General features: G+C 45.9%; 1 protein-coding gene across 1 annotated transcript in view; it reads right to left on the bottom strand.

Annotated features, from left to right (window-relative positions):
* LOC139384615 (centrosomal protein of 89 kDa-like) overlaps positions 1–17,699 on the bottom strand; it is a 194,617-nt gene extending 176,918 nt beyond the window's left edge. The window contains exons 1-4 of the mRNA XM_071129434.1: positions 17,471–17,699; positions 14,369–14,475; positions 9,243–9,398; positions 7,679–7,883 (exon numbers count right to left, since the gene is read on the bottom strand). Of these exons, the coding sequence (XP_070985535.1) occupies positions 7,679–7,883; positions 9,243–9,398; positions 14,369–14,475; positions 17,471–17,512 (510 nt within the window). The 5' untranslated portion in view covers positions 17,513–17,699. The remainder of the gene's footprint in view (positions 1–7,678; positions 7,884–9,242; positions 9,399–14,368; positions 14,476–17,470) is intronic.
* Positions 17,700–18,368: the final 669 nt, after the last annotated feature.

Genomic DNA, 18,368 nt, shown 5'->3' with positions numbered 1-18,368 from the left:
TTTAAAGAGGACTGAGATGGGTCCTTTTCTGCCCCAGAGTTCACTTTAAAGAGGACTGAGATGGGTCCTTTTCTGCCCCAGAGTTCACTTTAAAGAGGACTGAGATGGGTCCTTTTCTGCCCCAGAGTTCACTTTAAAGAGGACTGAGATGGGTCCTTTTCTGCCCCAGAGTTCACTTTAAAGAGGACTGAGATGGGTCCTTTTCTGCCCCAGAGTTCACTTTAAAGAGGACTGAGATGGGTCCTTTTCTGCCCCAGAGTTCACTTTAAAGAGGACTGAGATGGGTCCTTTTCTGCCCCAGAGTTCACTTTAAAGAGGACTGAGATGGGTCCTTTTCTGCCCCAGAGTTCACTTTAAAGAGGACTGAGATGGGTCCTTTTCTGCCCCAGAGTTCACTTTAAAGAGGACTGAGATGGGTCCTTTTCTGCCCCAGAGTTCACTTTAAAGAGGACTGAGATGGGTCCTTTTCTGCCCCAGAGTTCACTTTAAAGAGGACTGAGATGGGTCCTTTTCTACCCCAGAGTTCACTTTAAAGAGGACTGAGATGGGTCCTTTTCTGCCCCAGAGTTCACTTTAAAGAGGACTGAGATGGGTCCTTTTCTGCCCCAGAGTTCACTTTAAAGAGGACTGAGATGGGTCCTTTTCTGCCCCAGAGTTCACTTTAAAGAGGACTGAGATGGGTCCTTTTCTGCCCCAGAGTTCACTTTAAAGAGGACTGAGATGGGTCCTTTTCTGCCCCAGAGTTCACTTTAAAGAGGACTGAGATGGGTCCTTTTCTACCCCAGAGTTCACTTTAAAGAGGACTGAGATGGGTCCTTTTCTACCCCAGAGTTCACTTTAAAGAGGACTGAGATGGGTCCTTTTCTGCCCCAGAGTTCACTTTAAAGAGGACTGAGATGGGTCCTTTTCTACCCCAGAGTTCACTTTAAAGAGGACTGAGATGGGTCCTTTTCTGCCCCAGAGTTCACTTTAAAGAGGACTGAGATGGGTCCTTTTCTGCCCCAGAGTTCACTTTAAAGAGGACTGAGATGGGTCCTTTTCTACCCCAGAGTTCACTTTAAAGAGGACTGAGATGGGTCCTTTTCTGCCCCAGAGTTCACTTTAAAGAGGACTGAGATGGGTCCTTTTCTGCCCCAGAGTTCACTTTAAAGAGGACTGAGATGGGTCCTTTTCTGAGAGTTCACTTTGAGAAGAGGATGGGTCCTTTTCTGCCCCAGAGTTCACTTTAAAGAGGACTGAGATGGGTCCTTTTCTGCCCCAGAGTTCACTTTAAAGAGGACTGAGATGGGTCCTTTTCTGCCCCAGAGTTCACTTTAAAGAGGACTGAGATGGGTCCTTTTCTGCCCCAGAGTTCACTTTAAAGAGGACTGAATGGGTCCTTTTCTGAGAGTTCACTTTAAAGGGACTGAGATGGGTCCTTTTCTACCCCAGAGTTCACTTTAAAGAGGACTGAGATGGGTCCTTTTCTACCCCAGAGTTCACTTTAAAGAGGACTGAGATGGGTCCTTTTCTGCCCCAGAGTTCACTTTAAAGAGGACTGAGATGGGTCCTTTTCTGCCCCAGAGTTCACTTTAAAGAGGACTGAGATGGGTCCTTTTCTGCCCCAGAGTTCACTTTAAAGAGGACTGAGATGGGTCCTTTTCTGCCCCAGAGTTCACTTTAAAGAGGACTGAGATGGGTCCTTTTCTGCCCCAGAGTTCACTTTAAAGAGGACTGAGATGGGTCCTTTTCTACCCCAGAGTTCACTTTAAAGAGGACTGAGATGGGTCCTTTTCTGCCCCAGAGTTCACTTTAAAGAGGACTGAGATGGGTCCTTTTCTGCCCCAGAGTTCACTTTAAAGAGGACTGAGATGGGTCCTTTTCTGCCCCAGAGTTCACTTTAAAGAGGACTGAGATGGGTCCTTTTCTGCCCCAGAGTTCACTTTAAAGAGGACTGAGATGGGTCCTTTTCTGCCCCAGAGTTCACTTTAAAGAGGACTGAGATGGGTCCTTTTCTACCCCAGAGTTCACTTTAAAGAGGACTGAGATGGGTCCTTTTCTACCCCAGAGTTCACTTTAAAGAGGACTGAGATGGGTCCTTTTCTGCCCCAGAGTTCACTTTAAAGAGGACTGAGATGGGTCCTTTTCTACCCCAGAGTTCACTTTAAAGAGGACTGAGATGGGTCCTTTTCTACCCCAGAGTTCACTTTAAAGAGGACTGAGATGGGTCCTTTTCTGCCCCAGAGTTCACTTTAAAGAGGACTGAGATGGGTCCTTTTCTACCCCAGAGTTCACTTTAAAGAGGACTGAGATGGGTCCTTTTCTACCCCAGAGTTCACTTTAAAGAGGACTGAGATGGGTCCTTTTCTGCCCCAGAGTTCACTTTAAAAAGAGGACTGAGATGGGTCCTTTTCTGCCCCAGAGTTCACTTTAAAGAGGACTGAGATGGGTCCTTTTCTACCCCAGAGTTCACTTTAAAGAGGACTGAGATGGGTCCTTTTCTGCCCCAGAGTTCACTTTAAAGAGGACTGAGATGGGTCCTTTTCTACCCCAGAGTTCACTTTAAAGAGGACTGAGATGGGTCCTTTTCTGCCCCAGAGTTCACTTTAAAGATGACTGAGATGGGTCCTTTTCTGCCCCAGAGTTCACTTTAAAGAGGACTGAGATGGGTCCTTTTCTACCCCAGAGTTCACTTTAAAGAGGACTGAGATGGGTCCTTTTCTGCCCCAGAGTTCACTTTAAAGAGGACTGAGATGGGTCCTTTTCTACCCCAGAGTTCACTTTAAAGAGGACTGAGATGGGTCCTTTTCTGCCCCAGAGTTCACTTTAAAGAGGACTGAGATGGGTCTTTTTCTACCCCAGAGTTCACTTTAAAGAGGACTGAGATGGGTCCTTTTCTACCCCAGAGTTCACTTTAAAGAGGACTGAGATGGGTCCTTTTCTGCCCCAGAGTTCACTTTAAAGAGGACTGAGATGGGTCCTTTTCTGCCCCAGAGTTCACTTTAAAGAGGACTGAGATGGGTCCTTTTCTACCCCAGAGTTCACTTTAAAAAGAGGACTGAGATGGGTCCTTTTCTACCCCAGAGTTCACTTTAAAGAGGACTGAGATGGGTCCTTTTCTACCCCAGAGTTCACTTTAAAGAGGACTGAGATGGGTCCTTTTCTGCCCCAGAGTTCACTTTAAAAAGAGGACTGAGATGGGTCCTTTTCTACCCCAGAGTTCACTTTCAAGAGGACTGAGATGGGTCCTTTTCTACCCCAGAGTTCACTTTAAAGAGGACTGAGATGGGTCCTTTTCTGCCCCAGAGTTCACTTTAAAGAGGACTGAGATGGGTCCTTTTCTACCCCAGAGTTCACTTTAAAGAGGACTGAGATGGGTCCTTTTCTACCCCAGAGTTCACTTTCAAGAGGACTGAGATGGGTCCTTTTCTACCCCAGAGTTCACTTTAAAGAGGACTGAGATGGGTCCTTTTCTACCCCAGAGTTCACTTTAAAGAGGACTGAGATGGGTCCTTTTCTACCCCAGAGTTCACTTTCAAGAGGACTGAGATGGGTCCTTTTCTGCCCCAGAGTTCACTTTCAAGAGGACTGAGATGGGTCCTTTTCTACCCCAGAGTTCACTTTAAAGAGGACTGAGATGGGTCCTTTTCTACCCCAGAGTTCACTTTAAAGAGGACTGAGATGGGTCCTTTTCTGCCCCAGAGTTCACTTTAAAGAGGACTGAGATGGGTCCTTTTCTACCCCAGAGTTCACTTTCAAGAGGACTGAGATGGGTCCTTTTCTACCCCAGAGTTCACTTTCAAGAGGACTGAGATGGGTCCTTTTCTACCCCAGAGTTCACTTTAAAAAGAGGACTGAGATGGGTCCTTTTCTACCCCAGAGTTCACTTTAAAAAGAGGACTGAGATGGGTCCTTTTCTACCCCAGAGTTCACTTTCAAGAGGACTGAGATGGGTCCTTTTCTACCCCAGAGTTCACTTTAAAGAGGACTGAGATGGGTCCTTTTCTGCCCCAGAGTTCACTTTAAAGAGGACTGAGATGGGTCCTTTTCTACCCCAGAGTTCACTTTAAAAAGAGGACTGAGATGGGTCCTTTTCTACCCCAGAGTTCACTTTCAAGAGGACTGAGATGGGTCCTTTTCTGCCCCAGAGTTCACTTTAAAGAGGACTGAGATGGGTCCTTTTCTGCCCCAGAGTTCACTTTAAAGAGGACTGAGATGGGTCCTTTTCTACCCCAGAGTTCACTTTAAAAAGAGGACTGAGATGGGTCCTTTTCTACCCCAGAGTTCACTTTCAAGAGGACTGAGATGGGTCCTTTTCTGCCCCAGAGTTCACTTTAAAGAGGACTGAGATGGGTCCTTTTCTACCCCAGAGTTCACTTTCAAGAGGACTGAGATGGGTCCTTTTCTGCCCCAGAGTTCACTTTAAAGAGGACTGAGATGGGTCCTTTTCTGCCCCAGAGTTCACTTTAAAGAGGACTGAGATGGGTCCTTTTCTACCCCAGAGTTCACTTTAAAGAGGACTGAGATGGGTCCTTTTCTACCCCAGAGTTCACTTTAAAGAGGACTGAGATGGGTCCTTTTCTGCCCCAGAGTTCACTTTAAAGAGGACTGAGATGGGTCCTTTTCTACCCCAGAGTTCACTTTAAAGAGGACTCAGATGGGTCCTTTTCTGCCCCAGAGTTTACTTTAAAGAGGACTCAGATGGGTCCTTTTCTACCCCAGAGTTCACTTTCAAGAGGACTGAGATGGGTCCTTTTCTAGCCCAGAGTTCACTTTAAAGAGGACTGAGATGGGTCCTTTTCTACCCCAGAGTTCACTTTAAAAAGAGGACTGAGATGGGTCCTTTTCTGCCCCAGAGTTCACTTTAAAAAGAGGACTGAGATGGGTCCTTTTCTGCCCCAGAGTTCAATTTAAAGAGGACTGAGATGGGTTCGTTTAATATGTGATAACACCCTAAGAGATTTCCACACCTGGATTGTCCAACATTTGCCCATTATTATTTTATAAATGCTTCAAGCTCTGTCAAATTGGTTGTTGATCATTGCTAGACCATTTTCAGGTCTTGACATAGATTTCCAAGTAGATTTAAGTTAAAACTATAACTCGTCCACTCAAGAACATTAACTATCTTCTAGGTAAGCAACTCCAGTGTAGATTTGTCCTTGTGTTTTAGGTTATTGACCTGCTGAAAGGTGAATTCGTCTCCCAGTGTCTGGTGGAAAGCAGACTGAACCAGGTTTTCCTCTAGGATGTTGCCTGTGATAATAGCTCCATTCCGTTTCTTTTTAATCCTGAAAAACTCCCCCAGTCCTTAACGATGACAAGCATACCCATAACATGATGCAGCCACCACTATGCTTGAACATATGAGGAGTGGTACTCAGTAATGTGTTGTAACATAACACTGTATTCAGGACAAACATTGTATTACTTCACCACATTTTTTGCAGTTTTACTTTAGTGTCTTGTTGCAAACAGGAAGCATGTTTAGGAATATTTGTTATTCTGTACAGGCTTCCTTCTTTTCACTCTGTCATGTAGGTTAGTATTGTGGAGTAACGACAATGTTGTTGATCCATCCTCAGTTCTCTCCTGTCACAGCCATGAAACTCTGTAACTGTTTTAAAGTCACCATTGGCCTCATGGTGAAATCTTTGTAGTGACTGGGTGTATTGATACACCATTCAAAGTGTAATTAATGACGTCACCATGCTCAAACAGTTGTCAAGGTCTGTTTTTTTTTATTTTATCAATAGGGGCCCTTCTCAGCGAGGCCTTGGAAAACCTCCCTGGTCTTTGTGGTTGAATCAGTGTTTGAAATTCACTGCTCGACCACGGGACTTTACAGATATTTTTTTATTTAACTAGACAAGTCAGTTAAGAACAAATTCTTATTTTTAATGACGGCCTAGGAACAGTGGGTTAACTGCCTTGTTCAGGGGTCAGAACGACAGTTTTTTTTACCAGAGATTGGATCTTGCAACCTTTCAGTAACTAGTCCAACGCTCTAACCACCAGGCTACCTGCCACCCCATAATTGTATGTGTGGGGTTCAGAGATGAGGTAGTCATTCACACCTCATGTTAAACACTATTATCACACACAGAGGTGAGTCCATGCAACTTATAATGTGATGTCTATTCCTGAACTCTACTCCTGAGTGGCGCAGTGGTCTAAGGCACTGCGTCTCAGTGCAGTCCCTGGTTCGAATCCAGGCTGTATCACATCCGGCCGTGATTGGGAGTCCAATAGGGCGGCGCACAATCGGCCCGGCGTCGTCCGGGTCTGGCTCGGGGGTAGGCCGTCATTGTAAAATAAGAATTTGTTCTTAACTGACTTGCCAAGTTAAATAAAAAGGTTAAATCAATTGAATAAATACCACTTTGACATTATGGGATGTTGTGTGTAGTAGACTAGTTACAAAACAAAATCTCCTTTTAATACATTTTAAATTCAGGCTGTAACAATAAAATGTGGGATAAGTCGAGGGGTGTGAATACTGTCTGAAGGCTCTGTGTGTATCATTTGTTAATATACAGTAGTTATGGTGGTTGGTGAGGACGGCCCTTAGATATCTATGGTTAACCTGTTAACGGCAGGCTACAGTAGTTACGGTGGTTGGTGAGGACGGCCCTTAGATATCTATGGTTAACCTGTTAACGGCAGGCTACAGTAGTTATGGTCGTTGGTGAGGACGGCCCTTAGATATCTATGGTTAACCTGTTAACGGCAGGCTACAGTAGTTACGGTGGTTGGTGAGGACGGCCCTTAGATATCTATGGTTAACCTGTTAACGGCAGGCTACAGTAGTTACGGTGGTTGGTGAGGACGGCCCTTAGATATCTATGGTTAACCTGTTAACGGCAGGCTACAGTAGTTATGGTGGTTGGTGTGGACGGCCCTTAGATATCTATGGTTAACCTGTTAACGGCAGGCTACAGTAGTTATGGTGGTTGGTGTGGACGGCCCTTAGATATCTATGGTTAACCTGTTAACGGCAGGCTACAGTAGTTATGGTCGTTGGTGTGGACGGCCCTTAGATATCTATGGTTAACCTGTTAACGGCAGGCTACAGTAGTTACGGTGGTTGGTGAGGACGGCCCTTAGATATCTATGGTTAACCTGTTAACGGCAGGCTACAGTAGTTACGGTGGTTGGTGAGGACGGCCCTTAGATATCTATGGTTAACCTGTTAACGGCAGGCTACAGTAGTTATGGTGGTTGGTGTGGACGGCCCTTAGATATCTATGGTTAACCTGTTAACGGCAGGCTACAGTAGTTATGGTGGTTGGTGAGGACGGCCCTGACCCAAACCCTTCCTCCCTGTTTTACAGGCCGGGTGTAGAGGTCCTGACCCAAACCCTTCCTCCCTGTTTTACAGGCCGGGTGTAGATGTCCTGACCCAAACCCTTCCTCCCTGTTTTACAGGCCGGGTGTAGAGGCCCTGACCCAAACCCTTCCTCCCTGTTTTACAGGCCGGGTGTAGAGGTCCTGACCCAAACCCTTCCTACCTGTTTTACAGGCCGGGTGTAGAGGTCCTGACCCAAACTCTTCCTCCCCGTTTTACAGGCCGGGTGTAGATGTCCTGACCCAAACCCTTCCTACCTGTTTTACAGGCCGGGCGTAGATGTCCTGACCCAAACCCTTCCTCCCTGTTTTACAGGCCGGGTGTAGAGGTCCTGACCCAAACTCGTCTTACCTGTTTTACAGGCCGGGTGTAGATGTCATATCTGTCTCTGGTGGGACTTCTCCCCCGGCGATCCAGAGACTGGTAGACATGACCATCTTCATCTGACAGAACCGATCTCTCTAAGTCCTCCTCCTCCTCTTCATCATCATGGTCTTCAGAGAGCCCAGGAGAGGGCAAGCGAGGCCGGCCAGCCAAAGATTCTGGCTCTCCGTCTCTAAATAAAGACATGAGAGAGAGATCACAGATCTACTCCTCTGGTATCACTGATTCACAGCTTTGGTCACTGAGGGCAGACTACTGTAAGTGACCTACTACAGATATAGGATCTTCATTTGATCATCAAGTTGTGGCAGGATTCAAGGTTTAAAAAGGTTGCTAATGTTTATAATTTTCCACTTAAAAAATGTCAAATGTTATTTGCCCTAATGAGAAAATATAACAACCACTACAAAACATGTATATCATTATAATCCACATAATAATTCACATTTCCTGTTGCTGCAGGATTATTTTCCTGCTGTGAAAAACTGGGTCAAATTAAGATACGACATCTGTAGGTGGCACTGCAGGCTCTTTCTCAATTAATCTGTCCTCGACTCCTCCTCAAAACGTATTGGAGAAGAAGGTCTGAGGGGCGGGACCTTGAGCCTTCTCCTCCAATACGTTTCAAACAAGACGCTAGGAGATAGGATGCAAGGAATCGCGGAAGAATTGATTGTCAGACTCAGTGATGTTGACGGATTCTGAGCGACACCAACAAGCAAAGGCGGCCTGCCTAGTGTAGAGCGCTGTGCTGGCGTAAGGCTCGAACGTGGTGTGTGTCTCTGAGCGTGAGCAGTCACTCTCGGAGAAGGATCTGGGGCGTGCAGGAGGGAGGGCGATGGTCCTGCCGGTCAAAGGCGGCCTGCCTAGTGTAGAGCGCTGTGCTGGCGTAAGGCTCGAACGTGGTGTGTGTCTCTGAGCGTGAGCAGTCACTCTCGGAGAAGGATCTGGGGCGTGCAGGAGGGAGGGCGATGGTCCTGCCGGTCAAAGGCGGCCTGCCTAGTGTAGAGCGCTGTGCTGGCGTAAGGCTCGAACGTGGTGTGTGTCTCTGAGCGTGAGCAGTCACTCTCGGAGAAGGATCTGGGGCGTGCAGGAGGGAGGGCGATGGTCCTGCCGGTCAAAGGCGGCCTACCTAGTGTAGAGCGCTGTGCTGGCGTAAGGCTCGAACGTGGTGTGTGTCTCTGAGCGTGAGCAGTCACTCTCGGAGAAGGATCTGGGGCGTGCAGGAGGGAGGGCGATGGTCCTGCCGGTCAAAGGCGGCCTACCTAGTGTAGAGCGCTGTGCTGGCGTAAGGCTCGAACGTGGTGTGTGTCTCTGAGCGTGAGCAGTCACTCTCGGAGAAGGATCTGGGGCGTGCAGGAGGGAGGGCGATGGTCCTGCCGGTCAAAGGCGGCCTACCTAGTGTAGAGCGCTGTGCTGGCGTAAGGCTCGAACGTGGTGTGTGTCTCTGAGCGTGAGCAGTCACTCTCGGAGAAGGATCTGGGGCGTGCAGGAGGGAGGGCGATGGTCCTGCCGGTCAAAGGCGGCCTACCTAGTGTAGAGCGCTGTGCTGGCGTAAGGCTCGAACGTGGTGTGTGTCTCTGAGCGTGAGCAGTCACTCTCGGAGAAGGATCTGGGGCGTGCAGGAGGGAGGGCGATGGTCCTGCCGGTCAACGACGACGACAAGATGGCGGCTGCCAAGGCAGACCTGTAGTACGGACAGAAAGACGAGTTAAAGAGGAAGTGGAGGATACAGACAAAAGTAGAAAACACATTGTCACTATGGATGAGGGTTCATTAAGCACAGATGGATGAGGGTTCATTAACACACAAATGGATGAGGGTTCATTAACACACAGATGGATGAGGGTTCATTAACACACAGATGGATGAGGGTTCATCAAGCACAGATGGATGAGGGTTCATTAACACACAGATGGATGAGGGTTCATTAAACACAGATGGGTGAGGGTTCATTAACACACAGATGGATGAGGGTTCATTAACACACATATGGATGAGGGTTCATTAAGCACAGATGGATGAGGGTTCATTAAACATAGATGGATGAGGGTTCATTAAACACAGATGGATGAGGGTTCATTAAAACACAGATGGATGAGGGTTCATAAACACACAGATGGATGAGGGTTCATAAACACACAGATGGGTGAGGGTTCATTAAACACAGATGGGTGAGGGTTCATTAAACATAGATGGATGAGGGTTCATTAAGCACCGATGGATGAGGGTTCATTAAACACAGATGGATGAGGGTTCATTAAAATACAGTTGGATGAGGGTTCATTAAACACAGATGGATGAGGGTTCATTTAACACAGATGGAAGAGGGTTCATTAAACACAGATGGATGAGGGTTCATTAAACATAGATGGATGAGGGTTCATTAAGCACCGATGGATGAGGGTTCATTAAACACAGATGGATGAGGGTTATTTAAAACACAGATGGATGAGGGTTCATTAAGCACCAATGGATGAGGGTTCATTAAAACACAGATGGATGAGGGTTCATTAAACACAGATGGATGAGGGTTCATTAAGCACAGATGGGAGTCAACAACAAAAACAAGTGATACTTATAAGTCCGTGACACTAAGGTTTTAACCCAGGTGGGATGAGGTTACCTGTAATTACAGGTTTTAACCCAGATGGGATGAGGTTACCTGTAATTACAGGTTTTAACCCAGATGGGATGAGGTTACCTGTAGTTACAGGTTTTAACCCAGATGGGATGAGGTTACCTGTAGTTACAGGTTTTAACCCAGATGGGATGAGGTTACCTGTAGTTACAGGTTTTAACCCAGATGGGATGAGGTTACCTGTAGTTACAGGTTTTAACCCAGATGGGATGAGGTTACCTGTAGTTACAGGTTTTAACCCAGATGGGATGAGGTTACCTGTAGTTACAGGTTTTAACCCAGATGGGATGAGGTTACCTGTATTACAGGTTGTAGGACAGATGGGATGAGGTTACCTGTAATAACAGGTTTTAACCCAGATGGGATGAGGTCACCTGTAATAACACGTTTTAGCCCAGATGAGATGATGTCACCTGTAATTACAGGTTTAAGCCCAGATGGGCTGAGGTCACCTGTAATAACAGGTTTTAACCCAGATGGGATGAGGTCACCTGTAATAACAGGTTTTAACCAAGATGGGATGAGGTCACCTGTAATAACAGGTTTTAACCAAGATGGGATGAGGTCACCTGTAATAACAGGTTTTAGCCCAGGTGAGATGATGTCACCTGTAATAACAGGTTTTAGGATAGATGGGATGAGGTCACCTGTAATAACAGGTTTTAGGACAGATGGGATGAGGTCACCTGCAATAACAGGTTTTAGGACAGATAAGATGAGGTCACCTGCAATAACAGGTTTTAAGACAGATGGAATGAGGTCACCTGTAATAACAGGTTTTAAGGACAGAAGGGATGAGGTCACCTGTAATAACAGGTTTTAACCAAGATGGGATGAGGTCACCTGTAATAACAGGTTTTAGCCCAGGTGAGATGATGTCACCTGTAATAACAGGTTTTAGGATAGATGGGATGAGGTCACCTGTAATAACAGGTTTTAGGACAGATGGATGAGGTCACCTGCAATAACAGGTTTTAGGACAGACGGGATGAGGTCACCAGTAATAACAGGTTTTAAGGACAGAAGGGATGAGGTCACCTGTAATAACAGGTTTTAACCAAGATGGGATGAGGTCACCTGTAATAACAGGTTTTAGCCCAGGTGAGATGATGTCACCTGTAATAACAGGTTTTAGGATAGATGGGATGAGGTCACCTGTAATAACAGGTTTTAGGACAGATGGATGAGGTCACCTGCAATAACAGGTTTTAGGACAGATGGGATGAAGTCACCTGCAATAACAGGTTTTAGGACAGATGGGATGAGGTCACCAGTAATAACAGGTTTTAAGGACAGAAAGATTGAGGTCACCTGTAATAACAGGTTTTAGGACAGATGGTTGAGGTCACCTGTAATTACAGGTTTTAGCCCAGATGGGATGAGGTCACCTGTAATAACAGGTTTTAGGACAGATGGGATGAGGTCACCTGTAATTACAGGTTTTAGCCCAGATGGGATGAGGTCACCTGTAATAACAGGTTTTAGGATAGATGGGATGAGGTTACCTGTAGTTACAGGTTTTAACCCAGATGGGATGAGGTCACCTGTAATTACAGGTTTTAACCCAGATGGGATGAGGTTACCTGTAGTTACAGGTTTTAACCCAGATGGGATGAGGTTACCTGTAGTTACAGGTTTTAACCCAGATGGGATGAGGTTACCTGTAGTTACAGGTTTTAACCCAGATGGGATGAGGTTACCTGTAGTTACAGGTTTTAACCCAGATGGGATGAGGTTACCTGTAGTTACAGGTTTTAACCCAGATGGGATGAGGTTACCTGTAGTTACAGGTTTTAACCCAGATGGGATGAGGTTACCTGTAGTTACAGGTTTTAACCCAGATGGGATGAGGTTACCTGTAGTTACAGGTTTTAACCCAGATGGGATGAGGTTACCTGTAGTTACAGGTTTTAACCCAGATGGGATGAGGTTACCTGTAGTTACAGGTTTTAACCCAGATGGGATGAGGTTACCTGTATTACAGGTTGTAGGACAGATGGGATGAGGTTACCTGTAATAACAGGTTTTAACCCAGATGGGATGAGGTCACCTGTAATAACACGTTTTAGCCCAGATGAGATGATGTCACCTGTAATTACAGGTTTAAGCCCAGATGGGCTGAGGTCACCTGTAATAACAGGTTTTAACCCAGATGGGATGAGGTCACCTGTAATAACAGGTTTTAACCAAGATGGGATGAGGTCACCTGTAATAACAGGTTTTAACCAAGATGGGATGAGGTCACCTGTAATAACAGGTTTTAGCCCAGGTGAGATGATGTCACCTGTAATAACAGGTTTTAGGATAGATGGGATGAGGTCACCTGTAATAACAGGTTTTAGGACAGATGGGATGAGGTCACCTGCAATAACAGGTTTTAGGACAGATAAGATGAGGTCACCTGCAATAACAGGTTTTAGGACAGATGGAATGAGGTCACCTGTAATAACAGGTTTTAGGACAGAAGAGATGAGATCACCTGTAATAACACATTTTAGCCCAGATGGGATGAGGTCACCTGTAATTACAGGTTTTAGGATAGATGGGATGAGGTTACCTGTAATAACAGGTTTTATCCCAGGTGAGATGATGTCACCTGTAATAACAGGTTTTAAGGACAGATAGATTGAGGTCACCTGTAATAACAGGTTTTAGGACAGATGGGATGAGGTCACCTGTAATTACAGGTTTTAGCCCAGATGGGATGAGGTCACCTGTAATAACAGGTTTTAGGACAGATAGGATGAGGTCACCTGCAATTACAGGTTTTAGCCCAGATGGGATGAGGTCACCTGTAATAACAGGTTTTAGGATAGATGGGATGAGGTCACCTGCAATAACAGGTTTTAGGACAGATGAGATGAGGTCACCTGCAATAACAGGTTTTAGGACAGATGGGATGAGGTCACCTATAATAACAGGTTTTAGGACAGATGGGATGATGTCACCTGTAATAACAGGTTTTAGGACAGATGGGATGATGTCACCTGTAATAACAGGTTTTAGGACAGATGGGATGATGTCACCTGTAATAACAGGTTTTAGGACAGATGGATTGATGTCACCTGTAATAACAGGTTTTAGCCCAGATGGGATGAGGTCACCTGTAATAACAGGTTTTAGCCCAGATGGGATGAGGTCACCTGTAATAAGAGGTTTTAGGACAGATGGGATGATGTCACCTGTAATAACAGGTTTTAGGACAGATGGATTGATGTCACCTGTAATAACAGGTTTTAGCCCAGATGGGATGAGGTCACCTGTAATAACAGGTTTTAGCCCAGATGGGATGAGGTCACCTGTAATAAGAGGTTTTAGGATAGATAAGTCAGAATTCAGATAGTCATTCATACTTACATGTACAATAAGTCATCTGAGAGTCATGGCAATAAGGTTAGAAGGAAAAAGGATGACAGAAGACAAGGAACGAGGAGACAAGTAAGGAGGAGACAAGGAACGAGGAGACAAGGAACGAGAACGGAAGAGGAGAGAAGGGAAGGGAAGTGGAGACAAGTAACGAGGAGACAAGGAACCAGAAGGGAAGTGGAGACAAGTAACGAGGAGACAAGGAACGAGGAGACAAGTAACGAGAACGGAAGAGGAGAGAAGGGAAGTGGAGACAAGTAACGAGGAGACAAGTAACGAGGAGACAAGGAACGAGGAGACAAGGAACCAGAAGGGAAGTGGAGACAAGGAACGAGGAGGGAAGAGGAGACAAGGAACAAGGAGACAAGGAACGAGGAGACAAGGAATGAGGAGACAAGGAACCAGAAGGGAAGTGGAGACAAGGGATGAGGAGGGAAGAGGAGACAAGGAACAAGGAGACAAGGAACGAGAAGGGAAGAGGAGAGAAAGACGTCAGACAGAGTTGAGAGTGCATTCCAAATGACACCCTATTCCCTACATAAAACGCACTATCCTACGGGCCCCGGTGAAAAGGTGTGCATTCTATATAGGGTACAGGATGCCATGTGGGATGCAGGTCCGTTTGTTAGGTGTAAGTTCCATATAGGTACCTGGGTCTTTCTGGAGAGGGGTACGGGCTGCGAGGGGGAGGGGTACGGGGTACAGCAGGCCGGGGGGCGATGGTGGCTGCAGGGATCAAGCCGTGAGCTATGTGCCTCTAAATCAAAACAAACCTTGTTAGGGGGAAGCGTTCACCACAACACAGTGAAGGTGAGTTGATGAGGTGTGAGGAGAGAGAATGATGTTAACATGGAAGTTGATGGTTATGGAGTTGACGAGGAGGATCTTTGAGACAAGTAGACTGACCAAATGTTTACAAATATGGTGAACACAGCATCACTTCCTGTATGACACACATACTCCCACGGACCACAGCATCACTTCCTGTATAACACACACACACTCCCACGGACCACAGCATCACTTCCTGTATAACACACACACACACTCCCACGGACCACAGCATCACTTCCTGTATAACACACACACACACACACACACACACTCCCACGGACCACAGCATCACTTCCTGTATAACACACACACTCTACCACGGACCACAGCATCACTTCCTGTATAACACACACACACACACTCCCACGGACCACAGCATCACTTCAAGTATAACACACACACACACACACACACACACACACACTCCCACGGACCACAGCATCACTTCCTGTATAACACACACACACACTCCCACGGACCACAGCATCACTTCCTGTATAACACACACACACACCCACGGACCACAGCATCACTTCCTGTATAACACACACACACTCCCACGGACCACAGCATCACTTCCTGTATAACACACACACACACACACACTCCCACGGACCACAGCATCACTTCCTGTATAACACACACACACACTCCCACGGACCACAGCATCACTTCCAGTATAACACACACACACACACTCCCACGGACCACAGCATCACTTCCTGTATAACACACACACTCCCACGGACCACAGCATCACTTCCTGTATAACACACACACACACTCCCACGGACCACAGCATCACTTCCTGTATAACACCAGGACTACAAACGGCTTGAGTAAATTATTACAAACACACACACACCTAACAAAGGCACTTCTAAACCACTTCATTCTTGACAATTGCTTTTCTGTTTGTCATATCGTGTTCAATGTAGAGGGGAGAGCGAGGTACGTTGAGCCATCTTTTACCTACAGAATCGCTCTGGAGAAACGTTCCTCATCCAACCTGACAGAGCTTGAGAGGATCTGCAGACAGGAATGGGAGAAACTCCCCAAATACAGGTGTGACAAGCTTGTAGTGTCATACCCAAGAAGACTTGAGGCTGTAATCGCTGACAAAGGTGCTTCAACAAAGTACTGAGTAAAGGGTCTGAATACTTATGGAAATGTGATACTTCAGCTTTTTATTTGTAATAAATTAGCAAAAAATAAATAAAACCTGTTTTTGCATTGTCCTCATGGAGTAGTGTGTAGATTGATGAGGGGGAAAACACTTTAATCAATTTTAGAGTAAGCCTCTTCCCTTCTCGAAGCAGAGCGACAAAGTTGGCTGGCTAACTAGTCTAGTAAGAAGCAGAGAGACAAAGTTGGCTGGCTAACTAGTCTAGTAAGAAGCAGAGAGACAAAGTTGGCTGGCTAACTAGTCTAGTAAGAAGCAGAGAGACAAAGTTGGCTGGCTAACTAGTCTAGTAAGAAGCAGAGAGACAAAGTTGGCTGGCTAACTAGTCTAGTAAGAAGCAGAGAGACAAAGTTGGCTGGCTAACTAGCCTAGTAAGAAGCAGAGAGACAAAGTTGGCTGGCTAACTAGTCTAGTATGAAGCAGAGAGACAAAGTTGGCTGGCTAACTAGTCTAGTAAGAAGCAGAGAGACAAAGTTGGCTGGCTAACTAGTCTAGTAAGAAGCAGAGAGACAAAGTTGGCTGGCTAACTAGTCCAGTAAGAAGCAGAGAGACAAAGTTGGCTGGCTAACTAGTTTAGTAAGAAGCAGAGAGACAAAGTTGGCTGGCTAACCAGTCTAGTAAGAAGCAGAGAGACAAAGTTGGCTGGCTAACTAGTCTAGTAAGAAGCAGAGAGACAAAGTTGGCTGGCTAACTAGTCCAGTAAGAAGCAGAGAGACAAAGTTGGCTGGCTAACTAGTCCAGTAAGAAGCAGAGAGACAAAGTTGGCTGGCTAACTAGCCTAGTAAGAAGCAGAGAGACAAAGTTGGCTGGCTAACTAGTCTAGTAAGAAGCAGAGAGACAAAGTTGGCTGGCTAACTAGTCTAGTAAGAAGCAGAGCGACAAAGTTGGCTGGCTAACTAGTCTAGTAAGAAGCAGAGAGACAAAGTTGGCTGGCTAACTAGTCTAGTAAGAAGTAGAGCGACAAAGTTGGCTGGCTAACTAGTCTAGTAAGAAGCAGAGAGACAAAGTTGGCTGGCTAACTAGTCTAGTAGGAAGCAGAGAGACAAAGTTGACTGGCTAACTAGTCTAGTAAGAAGCAGAGAGACAAAGTTGGCTGGCTAACTAGTCTAGTAAGAAGCAGAGAGACAAAGTTGGCTGGCTAACTAGTCTAGTAAGAAGCAGAGAGACAAAGTTGGCTGGCTAACTAGTCTAGTAAGAAGCAGAGAGACAAAGTTGGCTGGCTAACTAGTCTAGTAAGAAGCAGAGAGACAAAGTTGGCTGGCTAACTAGTCTAGTAAGAAGCAGAGAGACAAAGTTGGCTGGCTAACTAGTCTAGTAAGAAGCAGAGAGACAAAGTTGGCTGGCTAACTAGTCTAGTAAGAAGCAGAGAGACAAAGTTGGGTGGCTAACTAGTCTAGTAAGAAGCAGAGAGACAAAGTTGGGTGGCTAACTAGTTTAGTAAGAAGCAGAGAGACAAAGTTGGCTGGCTAACTAGTCTAGTAAGAAGCAGAGAGACGAAGTTGGCTGGCTAACTAGTTTAGTAAGAAGCAGAGAGACAAAGTTGGCTGGCTAACTAGTTTAGTAAGAAGCAGAGAGACAAAGTTGGCTGGCTAACTAGTCTAGTAAGAAGCAGAGAGACAAAGTTGGCTGGCTAACTAGTCTAGTAAGAAGCAGAGAGACAAAGTTGGCTGGCTAACTAGTCCAGTAAGAAGCAGAGCTGTCTGAGAGTCAGAGTGAGGGAAGAGACTTGACTTACGAAGGCTTTCTTTCCACTTCTCCTGAAGCTAAATGTTGACATCCTGTCCTGATGTCGAATTGATGGTTGATTTGGTTGGAGGAAGACGTTGTTGATGTTTGTTGTTTTTAATGAACTATAATAAAGAGTAGCTAACTAAGTAGTTAATAAGACCATTTGTTGTATTCAAAATCTTCTGCTTTTTCATATTCAATAGGAGTCAAGACGTCTTTACAGAAGCCAACTACCCGACTCGTATCCAGACGCTTTGCACCTCAATACAACGGCTAATTTCATTGGCTTATAGTAAAATGAGTAGCCACTCAGCGTTCAGCTTTAATCCTCTTAGCAACGCCACCATTTCTCATTTCACACACACTGCACGTGTCCCAACAGCGGGTGGCGCTATCATACCAGGTTGGTTTGACCAAACAAGGACCTGAAATGTAGATATTCTCTCTCTCTGTCTCTGTCTCTCTCTTTCTCCCCCTCTCTCTCCCTCTCTTTCTCACGCACACACACACACACACTAGTGAAACAAGTATTTAACTGGTCAAACCAGATTTGAATTATATACAGAATGTCTAGCCTACTTTTTCATTTCATGCTTATTTCCTGTGGTTTTCCTTCTGCAGACTGGAAAGGTCTTATAGCTACTGTAACGTTGGTCTCATACACTACTAATTTCCCCTCATTCCTTTCCCTCACACACACACACACACACACACACAAACAAACCACTCTGACATCAGTGCTGGCCTGCAGAAGCCTTCTCTCTTTAATAACTCAGCCAAACCATCCAACCCACGACATCAGAAAGTGGAATCTGTGAGCACTTTAAAACCACCATGAGGTCTCCGCAGGCTATGCAGTGCCTAGCGTTCCCATGCTTCTAGTGTTCTACAAAGGTGAGAAGGAC

This window comes from Oncorhynchus clarkii, chromosome 26 (assembly GCF_045791955.1).
Source record: "Oncorhynchus clarkii lewisi isolate Uvic-CL-2024 chromosome 26, UVic_Ocla_1.0, whole genome shotgun sequence".
Lineage (NCBI taxonomy): Eukaryota > Metazoa > Chordata > Actinopteri > Salmoniformes > Salmonidae > Oncorhynchus > Oncorhynchus clarkii.
Note: the sequence above shows the minus strand (reverse complement) of the source record. Positions and strands in the feature narration are given on the sequence as shown.